This window comes from Tarenaya hassleriana, unplaced genomic scaffold, assembly GCF_000463585.1.
Source record: "Tarenaya hassleriana unplaced genomic scaffold, ASM46358v1 Cleome28, whole genome shotgun sequence".
Lineage (NCBI taxonomy): Eukaryota > Viridiplantae > Streptophyta > Magnoliopsida > Brassicales > Cleomaceae > Tarenaya > Tarenaya hassleriana.
This window is the reverse complement of record NW_010966021.1, coordinates 290,309-310,222: the sequence shown is the minus strand read 5'-3', so window position 1 is coordinate 310,222 and position 19,914 is coordinate 290,309. Positions and strand designations below refer to the sequence as shown.

Below are 19,914 nucleotides of genomic sequence, written 5' to 3'. Positions count from 1 at the left end.
TGAACCTCAAGTGTTTTTTTTTGTGAGTTGAGATAAACCGTATTTCTTTTTGTCTCCGAATAAAATAAAGTTTTAAATCATTCTAAAAATTTTATAATAAAAAACAATCACCAATAATTTTTCTAAAATAAAGATAGTATAAACTGAAACATAACCTAATGAAAGTACGGTTTCATGTGAATGATTTTACAAGAAATATTGGTAAAGCAAATTGAACAAATATGACGGATTTACAATTATTTTATTAGGTCGAATTCTATTTCTGCAATATATATATATATATATATATATATATATGTATAGCAAGAAAGAAAAATAATTCGTATTATTAATAATGGGCCCATAATTACTAATCGGCCCAAAAGCTTCCGGATATTTTCTGAATTTCGGAGTAAATTCACATTTTATTTCTCTCGTCTCTTGTCTCTCACCTGCTGCTCGCCAAACTTCTGCAACTCGTGAGGACATCCATGGAAATGCCCCATTTTCTTCGGTTTTACCTCAATCGGACCTTGCTTTCTTCCTCTTCGTCTGTGTTTCTTAGCTCACCCTTTTTCCAATCTCCCAAATCGGTCGCGGTTCTCAAGATTTCGATGCTTTTTTGAGCTTTTGTCAGGCGTCAATCTTCTTCTCTGAAACTTGGATTTTTTTTTTTTACGGATTGAGTCCTGGAACCACCTTCTCTTGTTGGAGTTTGATGTGTCTATCTCTTTTTCGCGATGCTCCGACTAATCTACGCAGTCAAAGCTGTGGCTTGGTGCCTCTCGGCGCTCTCGAGCTTGGATCACTGTTTGTTCGACTTCGTCTCTGATCTGTCGGCAGATATTCACAGCTCTCCGCTTTCTGGGTTCTTCTCGGTTTCTTCTAATCCCCACTTCTTCTTCGTCAGGGTTATTTGATTCCCGAAGCTGGAAATCAGCAGGGAATTCCACGGTTGAGCTGTTTCCGTAGTTCTTACACGATCAATGCTTCGATCTTCGTTTGGATAGATAATACCTTTTTCTTAGTTTTTTTCTCTAGAAGTTGTAATATAGAGCAAGGCTATTGTTCTGAAACTATGCATTGGAGCTCTTGAAAGTTGAAAACTTGCCTTAGGGTTTCCACGGGACCTCAGACCTCTGAAACGATGCCAGATTTCTTTTCGTTGGTAGATTTTTGTGTGACGTAAGAAGGGTTCCGGGCCGGGTCTTTGGTGCTGTTTTGGAACCCTTTTTGTAGCTTCAACAATGTGTGAGAATGGTCGGCATTTCGTCGAGTGGAAGGAACATTTTGTATCACAGGAGCGTGGAAATCGTATTGTTCATTATTTTCTGAAGGATTCTTCTGGTGAATCCATACTAGCTGTGGTGGGTACTGAGAGGAGTGTTAGGCACATGTTTTACGTTGTTTCGGAGGAGTTTGTGCGTGTTCATGGTGCTGGGAATTCGATCCATGCTGGGTTCAAATGGAGATCAAGAAGAGAGGTTGTGGATTGGCTAACTTCAATGCTGTCTAAGCAGAATTCACAAGGCAACTGGTCGAGTATGTGCTTATCTTGATCTCGCAATGGCCATTCTTCTTCCGTATTAGCAGCGGATGAAGTTGATGCTATGTGATGAATGATTTCTTCGTTCCCTTATGAACGAGTCTCATTTATCTTTGTATTTGACACATTTGCTTGGTTGTTGTTTTAGAATCACCAAAATGTGATTCGGAGGAATCTAATGGATCTCCAGAATTGCCGAGTAATGGAGCCATTGTTCAGCAAACTCACGAGATGGTAATCTTGTTTCCTGTACAGTTTCTCATTATACTCTTGTAACCTGAAATGCTCACAGAGAAGACTCTATTACAGGGTCGCCCTCCCCTTAGCTTGAGTGTACACAATTGGGAGATTGTTTGGTCAGGAACCTCTTGGATTTGTGGTAAACAGCTCAAACATTACCCTTCCTTTTGCAGGAATGGTACGTTGATAAAGGTGAGCTGAACCTTGGATTCGTTGAGCATCATATTTACTGGAAGACATGCTTTCTTAAGAAGTTTGAATTTGCGTGCTGCTATGTTTTCCTACTGCGTTGTTCTTTGAAGTTTTTAGGACTTGGATTCTTTGAGCTCCATGCTTAATGGAAGACATGCTTTCTCTTCTTTTGGATTTCCAGGTTCAATCTTTTGTCTTTGTCATGGGAAAGGGGGAGGACCGTTATATTGCGTATCTCGAAGATATGTATGAGGACAAGAGAGGCCAGAGAAAGGTCAAAGTGAGGTGGTTTCACACCACGGAAGAAGTGAAGGGTGCTGTTTCTCTTAAAAACCCGAATCCAAAAGAGGTTTTCATCACACCTCATTCACAGGTCATCAGTGCAGAATGTGTTGATGGTCCTGCCACTGTCTTAAACCGGGAGCATTATGAGGAGTGTATGGCTTCTTTCCCTGCTTCTCTGTTAGGAAGGGTATATATGTGCTTTAGGCAGCTAAGGAACAATAAAGTCAAACCTTTTGACTTGAGTAAATTGCGCGGATACTTTGACCAACCCATTATGTCTTGCTTGACTTCTGCCCCTTTGTTGGAGGCTGATCCTGTAGACCATGCCCTGAATGGAGAGGACGGGGAGCATTGTGAGGGTGAGCATGTACAGACAGGTACAAAGAGGACCAAGAAAAAACAAGTGAGACGGATTTCTGAATATCGATCGATAACGTATGAATCTTCACGCAAGAAACTCAAGCATGGTGGATCAGGCGAGGGGTTTCTTTCCCTGATCAATGTTGGGAAACATGCTTGGTACAATGGAATGCTTAAGGCTGATGCAAAAATAGAGTTGATGTGTCAAGATAGTGGTATAAGGGGCTGCTGGTTTAGATGCACTGTTCTTGAAGTTTCCCGGAAACGGATAAAAGTCCAGTATGATGATATACTGGATGAAGATGGATATGGGAACCTTGAGGTATGTCAGTTATTTATTTCACGAACTTTTTAGCTATTTCAAAGTTTCCATACCTGTTGCATCGTGGAAGTTGATAACTATATGACAGAAAGCTAAGATTTTAATTGGTTTTTAACCTGATTTATGTTCTCCTGATTTCTAATGATAAGATCATTTTTTCAAAATTTTTTTTGTTTCTTATTGTTATGAATAGGAATGGGTGCCGGCTCTTAAGTTTGTCATGCCTGATAAGCTCGGTATAAGGTCCTCTAACCGTCCAACAATTCGGCCTGCACCCATTGATGTTAGAACATCAAACAGTGTTCCCACAGTGGGAACAGCTGTTGATGCATGGTGGAGTGATGGCTGGTGGGAAGGTGTTGTGACATCAGTGGACAACCCAGACGTAGAGAACTTGCAAGTTTATGTCCCTGGTATATTATTGAATATGTTTCCATTCTTTTCTTTTCCTGGCCGTCCCTTCTATGCCTCCATTTTCTCTAGGTTTTCATTAGAGCTAACCGTTGTCTTCTCGTTATGATGTTAGGAGAAAGCTTATTTTTAACCATACACAAAAGGGATGTAAGGATATCCCGGGATTGGGTCGGGAGCAGCTGGGTTGATATCAATCCTAAGCCTGAAATACTACTCTCTATTGTATCTTCTGCTGTTAGTCCGGAAGCCAAGGTGTCCATGTCATCCACTCTTTCGAAATATGCCAAACCGGACGAGCCTGTTGCTGTGCTAAATATGTTCGAGGAAGCAAAACCCGAGTGCCCTTCAGGGAATAACCTTCCAATGGAAACGAGCAAAGAGAAAAAGGATGATGGAGACGGTGTGGAAGATGTCCAAATCCAATCTTCGAAAGAAGATAAAGAGATTTCGAGTAACAACAGTAATACGGGTGGCAACCATGAAACGGACAATAGATCAGAATGATTGCTACCCTTCTTAACAATGAGAAGGGCAGAAGGCAAAAGTGGCCAATGCCCTTTTCAAAGACTACTACCATGCTGGTGACAACATAAAGATGTGCTTTTGAGATCATGATGACGATGATGATGTATGATGATATATAAAGGTATGCGCCCTCTATGATTCTGAAACTTTGATAATTTTGTACATAAATGAATGGCAGGGCTTGCTGAAGTCATTCTGTGGTTTTTGTTTTGGGCATGGCTCGGTTGGCTTCGGGGGGGATAATGGTAGGTTGTACAGAAAATTGAAGGGGGTTATTAGATTTTGGTGGTTATGTGTTTGTTTTAACCATATCTAAGCATAGGATTTTAGGAATGGGAATTTAGGGTTTATGATCTGAGACTATCTCATTTGGACTTGTTGGCTCCTAGCTCTGTATCACTTGTAACAAAGCTGTATCTGCATGTAATGCCATTGCCAGTATTCTCTAGTTCACGTTCTCTACCTGCATTTCCAGAATTATTATTAACAATATTTGTGTGAATGTCTTGAGATTATATACCAATACACAAAACTGTCTCACACACACATTGTGATGTGTCTGTGTGGTTGGATTTGTTCTAAGCCACACAAGTAGTGCGTGTCTAAGAAATCGGTAACGCTTTGGTCTGATCTTATCCAAATTGCCGCCAAACCCTCAAATCACACCTCATTGTGTTCCCATGCAGACACGTAGCGGCTGCCGCCTTAGACAGACAAACACACTTTATAATCAGAAAATCGAGTTTCCTTTTGAGTGCTTTTTTTAAATCCAGACGGTTTCATCAAACGTTTTCTTCTTCTTCTTCTTCTTCTGCTGCTGCTGCTCTGTTTTCCTTTCTGCCATGGAACTTCAGTTTCAAGCTCTGTTCCTGTTCTTTGCATTCCTCTTCTCCATAAACCTTCTGAGAGTCATAACTCGCAGACCCAAATCCGTAAACACCAGCAAAATCCCACCGCCTGGTCCGTATAAGCTTCCGTTTCTGGGAAACATTCATAATCTGATCGGTTCGTGTCCTCATCAGAAGCTAAGGGACTTGGCTGATAAGTATGGACCTCTGATGCAACTAAAGCTTGGTGAAAACCCAGTTGTGGTGGTTTCTTCACCAGAAGTGGCCAAAGAAGTGATGAAAATTCATGACACAGTATTTGCACAGAGACCACGCGATCTTCTTGTGTCAAAGATAACTGCTTACAATGCTCTGGACATTGTCTTCTCGCCCTATGGTGATTACTGGAGGCAGCTGAGGAAGATCTGTATAGTGGAGCTTCTGAGCAGTAAACGGGTCGAATCTTTCAGACCCATCAGAGAATCTGAGGTGGAGAATCTTGTTAAGGTGATAGCTTCGAAGGAAGGGTCGCCCATCAATCTCAGCAAGATGATCTTCTCGTTGATGTACAACATAACTTCTAGAGCAGCCTTTGGAGGTAGAAGCAGAGGCCAAGAAGTGTTCGTGGAGTGCATTTCTGAATCCACGAAGCTGGCTTCCGGTTTCTGCTTGGCCGATTTGTACCCTTCATGCCAAATGCTTCAGTGGATTAGCATTTCGAGGATGAAACTCGAGAAGCTGCACCAGCAGGCGGATCAGATACTGGAGGGAATTCTCGAGGATCACAGAGAGAAGAAAGGTGAAGGATTTCATGGGGAAGAAGATCTCGTCGATGTTTTATTAAGGCTTCAGCAGCAGCAGGAGCTTCAACTTTCAGACATAAATATCAAAGCAGTTATACATGTAAGGGTTTTCGCCTCATAACGCAGGAATGAGACAGGTCCATAACACATTCTTGATTTCTCCCAAAGAATCTGAACATACATATACCTTTACCTGGATATTTCTGATCTCCTATTACTGTATCATACAGGATGTCTTTTCAGCAGGGAGTGAGACATCATCCACGGTAACCGAATGGGCGATCTCAGAGCTTCTGAAGAACCCTAAACTTCTTCAAAGAGCACAAGCCGAAGTCAGGAATGTTTTCAACTCGACAGGGAGAGTTGGCGAGAAAAGCATCCACGAGATGAAGTTTCTCAAAGCGCTAGTGAAAGAAACACTAAGGCTTCACCCTTCTGCGCCATTGTTGGTAGCAAGAGAGTGCAGGAAAAGCTGCACGATCAAAGGGTACGAGGTACAAGAGAAAGCAAGAGTCCTGACCAATGCATGGGCCATCCATAGGGACCCGAACTACTGGAAAGATCCCGAGAGATTCTGTCCGGACAGGTTTTTGGGCGAGGGGTCGGTGGATTATAAAGGATCAGACTTTCAGTACATACCCTTTGGAGCTGGAAGAAGGATATGCCCTGGGATATCTTTCGCCATTGCAGACATCGAACTTCCACTTGCAGAGCTTCTGTACTACTTCGACTGGAGATTCACTGACGGAACAACTCCGGAAGAGCTTGACATGACAGAGAATTACGGACTCACTGTTAGAAGGAAGAATGACCTGGTGTTGGTTCCAGTTCGCCATCCGCCATTAGAAAACATCCTTGTGTGAAAACCCACCACCTCTTAATATTCTGAAACCTCGGTTCTGCTGGTTCAAGTCTGGTGCAGAAGATAGTTCAAGGATCGGTTTAAGAAGCTGGAGTGGGTCGATACAGCAGTTTGTATGTTTCAGTTTCAGGACAGTTATCCGTAACGTAGTTTGTGCTTTTATGTACCTTCCATTCGGCAGTTTTTTTATTTTGTTCCAAGTAGGTGTATCCATACACGTGTTGTTTATCGAATGAAGTTTATGTTGCGGAAACTTTTATTCCTCTGTTTTGTTTTGTTTTTTTATAAGCAGGATAGTTTTCCGGCATTGGGTCGACTACATCCATCTAGATCTAGACCAACTGCCATTGTATATAAACTATTTTTATCTAGAAATTACATGTTTTTTCACCAGTGAAATCGAACCTAATACATGTCTTTGTCACCTTCTCTCCATTGCACCACATTTTTTTCACTTGCTTTACAATACAAAAAATTCAAGGGCTTAGCTTTTTTTTAGTTAAAGGTTGGTCATGGGGTCGAACTCGCTTAGCTTTTGAGGTTATGAGCTTGGAAACAACGTTAATGGAGTTTCAACATTTCCAGAGAAAGCCGGAGTGAAAACGACGTCGTTAATGCGTTGAAACTAATCCGGGGGAATTGTAAAAATGACTTTAAATGTCATTTTTACTTCACGCCATGATCTCCACTTAAAAAAAAAAGACAACCTCATGTGATAACCTTATAATTATATACTTCCAAAAATACCCTTCATTTTTTATTTATTATTAAATTAAAAAAAAATTCAGCTCTCTCTCTCCTTTCCCGCTTCTCTCTCCTCATTCGCGCTCTCTTCGTTAGTCTTCAAGCTCTCTTCATCTCCAGTCTTTTTTTCATTCGCGCTCTCTTCTCTCCCATTCGGTAGTCTTCAAGCTCTCTTCATCTCCAGTCTTTTTTTCAACTAATTTGTTGCGAAAAAACAATATTAAGTTTAGGCATTTCATCGATTAAACACAGATCTGAATAACAGGTAAGTACTGTTTCTAAATTTCGTTATTAAGTTTGGGCATTTGTGATTTATTATTTTATCATTTTTATATTTAATCCATATGAATATGTTCGAAGCAAAAATGACATATATATCAGCAATACCATGATTCACGTTATTCAAACTGGTCGAAATCATTATATTTGTGAAATTCGTTAAAATGGGAGAATTCGGGAAACTGGTAACATATACGTGTCGAAATGGTCAGACTGATCATACTCCTAACTGGTCAAACTGGTTATACTCCTAATTGGTCAAATTGGTCATACTTGTAAAATTGGTCAAACTGGTCATACTCATCAAACATGTGACATTTTTCAAGTGTATCAGTTTATAACATTTTGTGTTTATTTTATACAGGTATAATGGATGCAACTAATGAGAGAGTAACGATTATTTATTATAAATCTGGTGGCAAGTGGGTAGTAAATTCGATCGGAGCATATGAATGAGAAGGAAAAGCTAAAGATCCTAAAGGAGTGATATACCCTTGTCATCCGATTGATTTGAGTTACAGCCGCCTTGTTGAAGAGCTATATTCTGACATGGATATAGACGGAGATAAATCCAAAATCAAGCTAGTTATTTGCCTACAATAAAAGGATATGTTGAGCCGGTTTACGTATCAAATGACAAACAAGTATTTGTTTATCTGATGGATAAATTCAACGGAGGAAGAAGCATGTTATATATGGAGATTGAAAAAGTAAATTTGAGCGGGGAAGTTGAAGTTGGACAAAAACATGGTGGAGAATGTTTTGTTCCAGTTTTCGCCAGTGGTGTTGGGCCATCACATAGACCACATGGGGCTGTGATTTGTGTAGATGTTGGTAAACACAACATTATTGCGAGTCCTGAATTCAAGAGTAAAGGTGCGAGTAATATTATACAAATCATAAGTGATTCAGATTATGAACAAACTATTGTTTTAGGAGAACATGGAATGGATGAAGAACATGCAACTGTTTTAAGAGATGTTGATGGTGAAAGAGATAGGGATGGAGATGATGCAATCGATATGGCATGTGAAACCAATAAAGTCGATGGTTTTGTATCATTTGGTAATGATGTTGATGGTGAGAATAATTTGGCATTAGTAGGTACGGAGGACACATCGTTTTCTATTTCGGTATTCAATTTCAGTGATGGATTGAATTTTAGTATTGGCTACGAATTTGAAAGCAAGGAAGCAGCACAAGAATATGTACGGAAGGGTGCGGTTAATGCATGTTTTGGTTTTGTGACAGTGAAGTCTACTAAGAAATTATGGGATTTAAGATGCAAGTTTCAAGGTTCAGGTTGTAACTAGAGATTGCGCATCGCAGCGATTTTGAATTCCACACATTTTAGTGTAACTCATACTTGCAGACCTGTAGCCAAAGTCAAAACAAGTACGAAGGGTTCATCGATGTTGGTTAGAGATTATTTGAAGGAAGAATTTTCTAGTAAGCTTGAAACTCCTACACCAAAACAGATAGTAGAATGGATGAAAATGAAATACGGTGCGACAATATCGTATATGATGGCATTAAGAGGAAAACATAGTGCTTAAGAAGAGATTCGTGGTCGTCATGAGGAACACTACAGTAGACTTCCTGGTTGGTTGTACATGTTGACAGAAAGAAATCCTGGAACTAGAGTGAGTCTTCAGTTAGACGATGATCGTAAAAGCTTCAAGTACCTCTTCATTGCCTTAGGTGCAACCATAAATGTATGGAAGTATATGTGTAAAGTGATTGCTATTGATGCAACATTTCTGACGAGCCAATATAAAGGAGCATCAGTCGTGGCAACTGCTCAAGATGGTGATCATCACCAATATCCTTTGGCTTGGGGTGTGATTGATAGAGAGAAGGATGCCTCATAGTTGTGGTTTATGACAAGATTGAGCGAAGTAATACCGGATGGTCCCGATATAGTTGTGTCATCTGATCGACATAAAAGTATAATCAAAGCTGTGAGAGAAGTATACAAACAAGCGCAATATGAATTTTGTGTGAGGCATATATCACAGAACTTAAAAGTCCATTGTAACAAAGGTGCAAGAAAAAAAAGTTCAACTGGTGAGACTATCAGTAAATTGTTCTTTGTATGCGCAGCCGCATACACGATCAACGATTTTGAAGTGCTTTACAATAATCTGAAGAAAATGTACGATTCTTGTTACTAGTATGACCGGTTTATCTGGTCTGACCAGTTTTACTGCTTTTATTTGTGAACTTATGTGAATATATCTCATAATTTGTAGATATCACAAGGTGGCTGAATATATAGAAAAAGAAGAACTTGCACCCGAAAAATGGGCAAGGTGTAAATTCAAGAGTGAAAGGTATAACTTGTTAACTACTAACGGAGCCGAATCGATTAACTCCGTCTTGAAGAAGGCAAAAAAGTATTCGTTGCTATGTCTGCTAGATATTTGTCTCGAAAAGACGGTGGAATGGTTCAATAGGTACAGATTGGAAGCCGGTAATGGTGATCAAACTTGCACTCTTCCCAGGTCAACGAAAAAACCCTGTACTTTTTTGTTTACCAATTAAACCCTATACTTAGTATGATTAACCAAAAAAATTCCAAACTTGTTAATAATTCACCGAAAACCCCCGGCGCCTACCAACTCAAACAAAAATGATGATGTGGCAATGACTTGGCTTCCAAGTTATGTACACATCATCAAAATTATGACACATCATCATTTTAAATAAAAATAAATAACATAATTTATTTAAATTAATTTATATACATATAAATTCACATATATATATATATATTAAATATATATTAAATATAAATTACTTATAACTAATAAAACACACATATATATATTATTTATAATATAATTATAAATAATATATATATACATATTATTTTTTTAATATATTGTATATATATTAGTTATAATTACTTTTATTTTAATATGGATATTAGTTATATATATATGTTACATGTATAACTAATATATATATATACATATTATTTTTAATAGATACATTATATGTGTATGTGTTAGTTATAATTATTTTTGTTGTAATATGTATATGTATTAGTTATACTATATAATATATATATATATATATATATTTATTAATACATATGTATCAGCAAGTACTACTTGGTTATTTTTGTTGATATTGATTCAAAATAAAAGTAATTATAACTAATATATACACTATATATTAAAAAATAATATATATACAATATATATTAACAAAATAATATGTATATATATATATATTATTTTTAATATAATTTATAATGTGTGTTTTATTAGTTATAAGTAATTTATATTTAATATATATTTAATATATATATATATATGTGAATTTATATGTATATAAATTAATTTAAATAATTATGTAATTTATTTTTGTTTGTAACGGTGATGTGTCACAATTTTGATGATGTGTACATAACTTGGAAACCAAGTTATTGCCACATTATCATTTTTATTTGAGTTGGCAGGCGCGGGGGGTTTTCGGTGAATTACAGGGTTTTTCCGTTGACCTGGGAAGAGTACAGGGTTTTTATGGCGATATTCCCTTTGTATATATCACAAGGTGGCTGAATATATGGAAAAGGAAGAACTTGCACCCGAAAAATGGGCAAGGTGTAAATTCAAGAGTGAAAGGTATAACTTGTTAACTACTAACGGAGCCGAATCGATTAACTCCGTCTTGAAGAAGGCAAAAAAGTATTCGTTGCTATGTCTGCTAGATATTTGTCTCGAAAATATGGTGGAATGGTTCAATAGGTACAGATTGGAAGCCGGTAGTGGTGATCAATCGCAAAAGTTAACACCGTTTGTTTACAAAGAGCTACATGAACGATACGAGAAAGCATGTACATTTGAGGTTCAAGAACTGAATCATATTAGTGGCGAGTTCGAGGTGAGGGATGACAAAGGTAGAAGACACTTGGTTCATCTTGGAGTTAGAACGTGCAGTTGTAAAATGTTTGACGTGGATAGGTACCCTTGCAGTCATGCAATTGCAGCTGCACATACGATCAGAAAAGCCGATATGATATACGAATTATGTTCTGCATACTATTTGCGCGAGACATGGCGTTCGACCTATCAAGAGACAGTGTATCCAGTTCCTGATTGTAGTTATTGGATCATTCCACCTGACGTTGCAAATATGACAGTTTTACCGCCCATAGTGGAACAAAGACAAAAAATTGGAAGGCCTAAACAAAACCGATTTCCTGGACCTGGCGATGCTCGAAAAAAGAACACATGTTCGATAGGTTCAGCCAACATATCATTGTCATAAGATCATGTGGGTGAAATGTATTTCTGATTTTGTATTTGGTATGACTTGTTTGACCAGAGTATGACCGTCTCGACGATTTTGGTAAACGAGTTTGATTATGTGGGTGTAATATATTTTTAAATTCGTATTTTCATATTTCTATTTGATATCTCTACTTTGACCATATTATCATATGATTATATGAGTTTAATATAATTTTTTAAACCGATGAATCTTGCAATTTCGAACAGGTTTGACCGTCTAACCATGGTATGACCATCTGACCGTCTGACCATTCGGGTACAAGCCGCATTAAATTCAAACGATTCGTGTGATCAATCAGTCGATTCTCACCATTTGAAGTTCAATTAGAATGATTAGAAAGAGGTTTAAAGAGTACAAATGATTAAAAAAAAGTTCAACAAGTACAAATAATTAAAAAGAAGTACAAGTCGTATACATGACTAAGATGGATGCACCGTGACTATCTCTCCATTAGCAAATATATCAGTTGTAATCTTTTCACATACATAATACATCACTTGATTCATCTGTGACAATTAGGTTCCCTTCACCCTTCATGAGTGCTTCCGCGAACTTCAAGGAGTACAAGCCGCATTCATTTCCGGTTTCATTATGAGGTAGGTCTTGGACGATATCAATCATAAACTTCCTTGTGAAGTCAATGAATCCGCTACCGCACAATGCAAAGATCTCTGAAATTACACTGGATAAATGACTTATCACTTTAAGTGTCGCTTCCTTCATCTTCCGGTTGCAGTCAAATACTTGAATCAATGATTCCTGAAAATCCACTTTAATGGTGATCCAGTGGACGCTAACAAAACGATTCTGCAAAGACGGAATGTTCACCACACTAACGAAACCTTTGTACCGGTCCAATCTTTTATTCCTACCATCAAACGGTAACTCGCCAGTGATGTATTTTTCAAGTTCTCCGAGCTCTGTCCGGCCCGATTCCCACCATTTGAAGTTTTCAATGCATTGAACGTCGCAAAGAAAGAAGGACTTCCGCGTCTCTTGTGCACTTCCACTATTCACAATACGGTTCCGTATCTCATGTAATGCTTCGTCCATATGCTGTAAAAACAAAAAAAAATACAAGTCAGAAGCTTAATGCCACAAAAAACGTAAATTTAAAAGTTTATGACTACAACGCTTACGTTGTTATCGAGCCATACGCCTTCCGTTAGAAGATCTTCCCAAAACTGTGATGGCCTAATCACATTCAGACCCGATCTCCAAAGTCTCTCTTCACTTGGTTTTTTCATAAAGTTGAACAACGCAGTAGCTTTGAGAGTACTTGTTTGAACAAAACTCTCATCGCGGAAGGGACAACCATCAATTACGGGCTCTTTCGAATACCATATATAAACCGACTTCTCTTTTGGTACAAGAGGTTCAGAGATCGTACCTTCGCTGTCCACCTTTTGGTTTTTGGTCTCTCTCTTCTTTCTTTGCTTTTTGGGTTGTACATTAGCCGAACCAAATGCAACGTATGGACTGATCTTGATAGTTTGTTTTCTTTTGCGTTTGGGTCTTCCAGTTGGAACCTCCAAGTTCTGTTTCGATGTATCCTCAACATCCTTCTTTGCACCCTTCTCTTCTTCATCTTTCTCTGATGCATCCTCCTCATCAGACTTCTCTAATGCATGCATTATCTGCATTCTCCATACCCTTCTCCTCCACATCCTCTGCATTTTCCTCACCTTTCTCTGATGCATCCTCCATACCCTTCTCCTCCGCATCCTCTGCATTTTTCTCACCTTTCTTTGATGCATCCTCCACACTCCTCTCAGATTTATCCTCTGCATTCTCTTTACTGGTCTCTGATGCATCCTCCGCACCTTTCTCTGATGCATCCTCTGCATCCTTCTTTGATACATCCTCCTTAGGAGGTAGGTCTCCAGTATCATCGACATGCTCAGCATCGATCTCAATATGCCTTGGAGGAGTAGCAGAAATCCTTTCTTCATCATCAGCTTCATGCTCATGTTCAATGCATTGAAAACTTCATGCTCATGTGAATCTGCAAAAGATCAATTAAAATAATATAACTCAATCCTATATTCAAATAAGTATAACTGGTCTGACCATCCTAAATTGGTCACACCGTCGGACTTATTTGGTCAGACTCATCAACCCACATAAGTATAACTAGTCTGACCATTCTAAATTGGTCACACCTCGGACTTATTTGGTCAGTCTCATTACCTCACATAACTATAACTGGTCTGACCATTCTAAATTGATCACACCGTCGGATTTATTTGGTCAGACTCATCAACCCACGTAAGTAGGACTAGTCTGACCACTCTAAATTGGTCATACCGTCGGATTTATTTGGTCAGACTCATCAACGCACATAAGTCGGACTAGTCTGACCATTCTAAATTGGTCCAACTAGTTAGACTTATTCGGAGTTTTGTCTGACGAAAAAAAGAAAGTAAAATTTAAGTGTGAACATACCTTGCTCGGGTGGTGAGAAAATCTCATTTGGCTGGAAAGCAAGAGGTTTGAACAGGAAGTCAATATTCATGTTGTACGATCTCCCCACTGAAGCATCACGTGGTGAAGAACTCTCACTTTTGTAGACCAGTTCAATACTTCCACACTAACGCCTGCCATCTTCAAAATTCTTTCCACCTTTGCAATTATTCTTTTTTCAACATTTTCGGCAATCCTTTCTTCAGAGGCTTTTATTGCCTCCTCTAACATCCTTTCAAAACCAAATCGGTATTCGTTCTTGCCTTTCTTCTTCATCTTTTCTAACTTCTTCTTCTTCCCCTCCTTTTTCTTCCTCTTCTCTTTCTTCTTGAATCTTTTCCTTGCCTTTTTTCTTCCTCTATGCTCTATTCCCAGAGCCTCTGGCATTGACATCGAGCGCAAGAATTTTCTGGAAACAAATACTTGTTGGATCTTCATTCAACCGTTGCATCCAACTCTGCACCACTGGATGACTACTTGGTTCAACATACATATTCAAAAGAATATGTTCTTCATTGTTGTCTATTTGAAGAACACTTCGAAATCCCTGAAAAAAATGGTTCGTGTGAGTACATTATGACAGGTATGACCAATTTGTAATTGGTCATACTAAACACAAACTGGTCTAATCAATTCAATTGGTCAGATCAATTCAATTGGTCAGACCAATCCAACTGGTGACACTACAAAAGAAATGACCAAATTAATACGTACCTTTGAGGTATCGCCAATCTGTTTATACACCTTTGCATGTCATAAAAAGATCCGGTTTGATGCGTTTCTTGCACATCCTAGGACAAGTCGGATCGGCACCGTCAACATCGATATACCATCCATTTGCGCCTAAACTTTTGATGCATTCGAAAGGAAGAAACTGCAATATACAAACCAATTCATTATATCCCTCAATAAATATACTCAAATACTAATTTACATTACAAACATTGGTACAAAATATAACTCACCATAAGTGGTATTACGAATCCTGGACAATGCCAATTGTCTTTCGGTTTAGGACCGCTATTATACAATTTCCGAATCTGATCGCTAATCTTATCGAAGGTGTATCTTCCCCACGTAAACCCTTCACAGAAGTCAAGACTTTCGACCATGTCCACTAAGTCACTGTTTATGACATCATTGCTCTTGGCACCATGAGCCAATACTCCGCCTAGCAATACAATTATTGTTAATCTCTTTCTTTCCTCCACATTTGCATGTGGAGTTTCGCGCAACTTCTTTAATGCACCTTCTATGGTCACTTTTGAAGTTCCGAATGTTTTTTTTTTTTCCGAAATTCGCTTCCCTTACATTTAGTCCAGCCCTCTGAATAGTTGTCACAGTTTAAGCCAGAGATAATGACATGTTCCTGGATCAAGTATCTGATGGGGACGCCATTTACAACAAACCAAAACTCTTTTTCCTCTCCTTCCAACCTTAATGCACGGCGTATAAGAATAGACACTGGCACCATCTTCAACGTCTCTTCACATTTCGTATGAAAAATGTGACGAAATTGAGACTTTGTATTGAAATATGTCAATTCTTCGTTTGTTAAAGTCTTTCTTAGAGATCTTGTGATCTGAAATAGATAACATTTCGTCGAGATCTTTGGAGTATGTTGAATATCCTTGAAATCATACACAAAAGGGACCTGCAACAATTAGATTAACTCTCATGATCAGTTTTATATATTACATTGACAAGACAGACTATGATGACTATAAATCTGGTCATACCAGTGAAGTATGACCATTTCACGGGTCTGATCATTTAATCGGTCTGACCACTTCGTTGGTCTGACCACAACATGGGTCTAACCACTTCATGGGTCTGACTAGGGGTGGTCATTTCGGTTATTAACTGAATAACCGAGCCGAACCGAACCGAATAAGACATAACCGTACCTGAACCGAACCCGACATCAAAACTGAACAGTTATGATTTTCTTAAACTCGAAAAACCGAAACCGAAACTGAACCGAACCGAATAAAAAATAACCGAAAAAATCGAGAGAATAACCGACATTTTCTTTGGAAAATTGAACTTTTTACCAAAACCGAACCGAACCCGAACCGAAAAATAACCGAACCGAACCGGAATTTATATAAAAACCGAATGGTTATAGTTTTTCTATAACCAAAATAACCGAATCTGAATATAACCGAACTGAACCCGAACCGAAACCCGAATTGGCCATCCCTAGCTAGGTCTGACTACTTCACTGGTCCGACCACTTCACTGGTCTGACCACTTCACGGGTCTGACCACTTCACTGGTCTGTCCACTTCACGGGTCTGACCATTTCACGGGTCTGACCACTTCACTGGTCTGCCCACTTCACGAGTCTGACCATTTCACTGGTCTGACCATTTCATTGGTCTGTCCATTTCATGGGTCTGACTAACTCGAGCAATATAACCGTCTGACCAAAAAATTTGACTTCCATTAACTCGTCTTTCTGAAAATCTCCATCTTTCACCTAAAACCCCAATTTTTCTAACCCAAACAACTCGAACATTACTCTGTTGGAGTTTAAACCCGAAACAAACACATAAACACGAAGACAAAGAGGGGACGAACGACGCAATCAGTTTTCTCGGTGTGTACCGTACCTATAGATCTTCTGAAGCAGAAACCGAAGTAGTAACCGAAGGAGAAACCGAAGACGAAGCCATTTATGCCGACAGAAGATGATTTTGTAAGAAGAAACCGAGAGATTTACTCGCGATTGAAGAAAGAAACCGGAGGAGAGGAGAAGACGTTCGTGTTTGTTTGAAATTTTGAAAACACAGAGAGGTGTTGTCGTTTCGTGTTTTGTCACGTATTCAATTTTTTAAGATTTTGCCAATTAATCCACAATCGTGAGCTTTCACATCGATTCTTCATGTGGTTGGCGAGGACCCGACCCGAGAAACGCCGACGTGGCCCGATTTAAACGGGTCGTTTTCCTCCACGCGAATCTCGACCCTTTTTTCTATTCTTTCTTCTGGCGGAGGAGGAAAAAAAAAGGAGAAAACTTTACTCCCTGCAACAATGGAGGTTTCACTGTGTCGCGTTCCGTCTCTATGGACCGTCGGATCAAGAGCCACCCAGAGTAAATCAACGGTTAGTTTCGTTTCTCCCACAAGACGCCACCGCTCGATCGGAAATCGGCATCTCAGAGCGCCGGCAGCGTTTGCGTCGGTTGGTGACGTGGCTGCTGGGGTGGCGGCGGAGCCCGGCAAAGTAGAGATTACGTGGCAAATTATAGCCGGGACTATAGGTAATTAAAGAAATAATTAAGTAGGTAACCCATTAAAAGAAACTATTTTTTGAGGGAGAGTTCTTATGTGAACCATTTTGCAGCTGGAGTCACACCGTTTGTAGTTGCAGGAATCGAGTTCAGCAAAAGAATAGTAAGCAAAGCACATATACATACACATTACATCCACGTTTTTACCATGCAAATGTGTTACCAACATATATATATATATATGTATATAAACTGTGTGTCTTTGTTGTATATATATCTACCTATATGCATATATGTATATGTGATGTGTGTTTTGGTTGGTGTGGTGTAAGATAGCACAGAAGAGATGCGAAGAATGCGGAGGTTCAGGGCTCGTTCTCATAGAGGATGAGTACTGCCGTTGCCCACAATGCGGTAATTAATTAATTCCCACGTCTCTCTCTCTCTCTCTCTCTCTCTCTTAAATACTAAACATACTTATGTTGCTTGTGTCTGAAGGTGGGTTTCTTCCATGGCAGTCGTGGAGAAGATTCTTCACTGGCTGATTCTGATCTGAACAAAAAGAGAGAGGAGGCAGAGATTTGTAGATTCCATTGTTGTTGTACAGACATCTAAGCTCTTTGTGTATTCTTACAACACATTCAAAAATTACAAACAATTGAGCAGAAAAAAAACAAAAGCAAATAATATTGGAGATGGTTTGAATCGGATCCAATACCATATCTCTCTATCTCAGTATCATAACACATATGTATATATATGGGTGTATATATGTATTGCATAGCGACCATTCTAGGGACCAGATTGTATTCTCCCTATGCTCTGAGCATAAGTGTATGGGGAATGGTTCAAAGCCGAGTTTTCACCTGTCTGAGCCTCGCTCGTGGTTTCCCTCTGACCATACTGATTCGCGTTCCCGTTCAAGGCAGCGTAATACGAGTTAACGGGAGTTGCGTGAACGAACCTGAAACCAGCTCCACTGTTAAGCTGTCGTGTCTGATGCTCGTTGGCCGATGATGTGTGGTCAGGCGGCCCAGACCCAGAAGCCATTCCGACGCCGAGGTCGAGGCTGATCGTGTCGAGTTCCTCGGGTCTGAATCTGGGTGGTCCAGCCGAGATGTCGTGGTGGTGGTTGTTGTTGTTGTTGTTGTTGGACCTTGCGGTGGGCACGTCGTGATTGTGTTTGCCCTCGTATGTTGTTATAACGGCTTTCGGATCATGTGATGCCCTCTCAACGTGCTTTCTCACCGGGCATCCGGCCGCTGTGCATTTGTAATAGCTCCTGCAAGCAAGAGAGTTTCAATGTTTCATACATTGATGATTGATGTTAGGTAAAATTTTATATATACACACCAATCTGTTAAAATATTATAAGAACAATACCTAAATTTTGAAACTCCTGATAAAATACATCAATTAGCCAAATACTGTCAATTTCCTATATACAGACGTTAATCCGACAAGCCACACCAGTGTCTAATGGCGGAAATGATCACCTGATTAACCCTTGTGTGTAGTAAATTGGCAGTATTTGGCTAATTGTTGCATCTTGTTGGCAGTTTAAAAATACACGTTTTTTTTAACATTTTACCAAATTGGGATGCAAGTTTAGCATGCATCATGAATAACCCGTTTCCAAAAGTTATGCATATTGGGATATTTTCTAGCGAACTTCCTGGTTTCTAGAAATCAGCGGTTCAAACCTGGGATTAGGGTTGCCCCTTACGACTTTCTGCCCATACTTCCTCCATCTATACCCGTCATCCAATATGTCAACCTCACTCAACGTTTGAACAACAACACGAGGCTCCCGAATTGGTTTAACAAGCGGAGTTATTTCCATACAGTCATCGATCCTCCTGAATGAAGTCACGACAAAGGTTTCAGCACGTTAAACCATAGTATAAAATAAAGTATCTGAAATCTAGATCAAGCCTCTAGTACCTCCGTTTCGAGAATGGATCATCACCGTCCAGGTCATCATTATTCCTAGAAGTTGCAATTTCCCCACCCTCCTCGCTTGCTGAGACAGGAGATACCTCGGGATTTCCATTTTGCTCGAAGGGTTGAGACATATTGTTGCACATGCTGGATCCCTTCTCTGTATAAAGAATAAAAACAAAAAAAAAATGGTATTACATGTTCTTGAAGGAAGAAGAGGAGTACAACTTGGCAAGAGTTTTAGTTTACCATCTCTGCCAGTTAAGGAAGAAAACTTGTCCAGTCTTTCTTCTTGTGCAGACATAAGAAGACCACCAGAGTTTCGACGGCTAGGTTGAGGTTTAGGATGATCATGTGTACCCTTGTATACTATCTCAGTAATCTGCCCATCATGAGACCTTTCGAACAGCTTTTTCACTTCGCAGTTAGGATGTGTACATTTATAATAGCTGCGTGGAAATTCACTTCCTTTGACGTGCTTTTGCCCATATTTTCTCCAGTTATAACCATCATCAGCTAAGATTTGTGGTGCATTTCCTTTTTGATCATTTTGTGATGTCTGGTTTGATTCATCCACGTCAGATACAGCAGGAAA

General features: G+C 39.3%; 4 protein-coding genes across 5 annotated transcripts in view; 3 read left to right on the top strand and 1 right to left on the bottom strand.

The window, feature by feature from the left end:
• The first annotated feature begins 416 nt into the window (after nt 1–416).
• On the top strand, nt 417–4,331 carry LOC104817702. Its single transcript, XM_010546971.1, has 6 exons — nt 417–1,521; nt 1,674–1,759; nt 1,835–1,957; nt 2,139–2,924; nt 3,118–3,337; nt 3,451–4,331. The coding sequence occupies exons 1-6, from the start codon at nt 1,227–1,229 to the stop codon at nt 3,840–3,842; spliced, it is 1,902 nt and encodes a 633-aa protein (XP_010545273.1). The 5' UTR covers nt 417–1,226; the 3' UTR covers nt 3,843–4,331.
• Nucleotides 4,332–4,516: 185 nt separating this feature from the next.
• LOC104817701 (cytochrome P450 71D11-like) lies at nt 4,517–6,614 on the top strand. Its single transcript, XM_010546970.2, has 2 exons — nt 4,517–5,593; nt 5,724–6,614. The coding sequence occupies exons 1-2, from the start codon at nt 4,706–4,708 to the stop codon at nt 6,354–6,356; spliced, it is 1,521 nt and encodes a 506-aa protein (XP_010545272.1). The 5' UTR covers nt 4,517–4,705; the 3' UTR covers nt 6,357–6,614.
• Nucleotides 6,615–15,860: 9,246 nt separating this feature from the next.
• Nucleotides 15,861–18,083, top strand: LOC104817699. The gene is made up of 5 exons (XM_010546965.2): nt 15,861–15,906; nt 17,013–17,408; nt 17,492–17,541; nt 17,711–17,792; nt 17,877–18,083. The coding sequence occupies exons 1-5, from the start codon at nt 15,861–15,863 to the stop codon at nt 17,921–17,923; spliced, it is 621 nt and encodes a 206-aa protein (XP_010545267.2). The 3' UTR covers nt 17,924–18,083.
• LOC104817700 (probable WRKY transcription factor 20) overlaps nt 17,946–19,914 on the bottom strand; it is a 4,261-nt gene continuing 2,292 nt past the window's right edge. For both annotated transcript variants that reach the window (XM_010546966.1, XM_010546967.2), the window contains 4 exons: nt 19,569–19,913; nt 19,323–19,479; nt 19,082–19,237; nt 17,946–18,660 (listed from right to left, as the gene is read on the bottom strand). In XM_010546966.1, the coding sequence (XP_010545268.1) occupies nt 18,171–18,660; nt 19,082–19,237; nt 19,323–19,479; nt 19,569–19,913 (1,148 nt within the window). In that variant the 3' untranslated portion in view covers nt 17,946–18,170. The remainder of the gene's footprint in view (nt 18,661–19,081; nt 19,238–19,322; nt 19,480–19,568; nt 19,914) is intronic.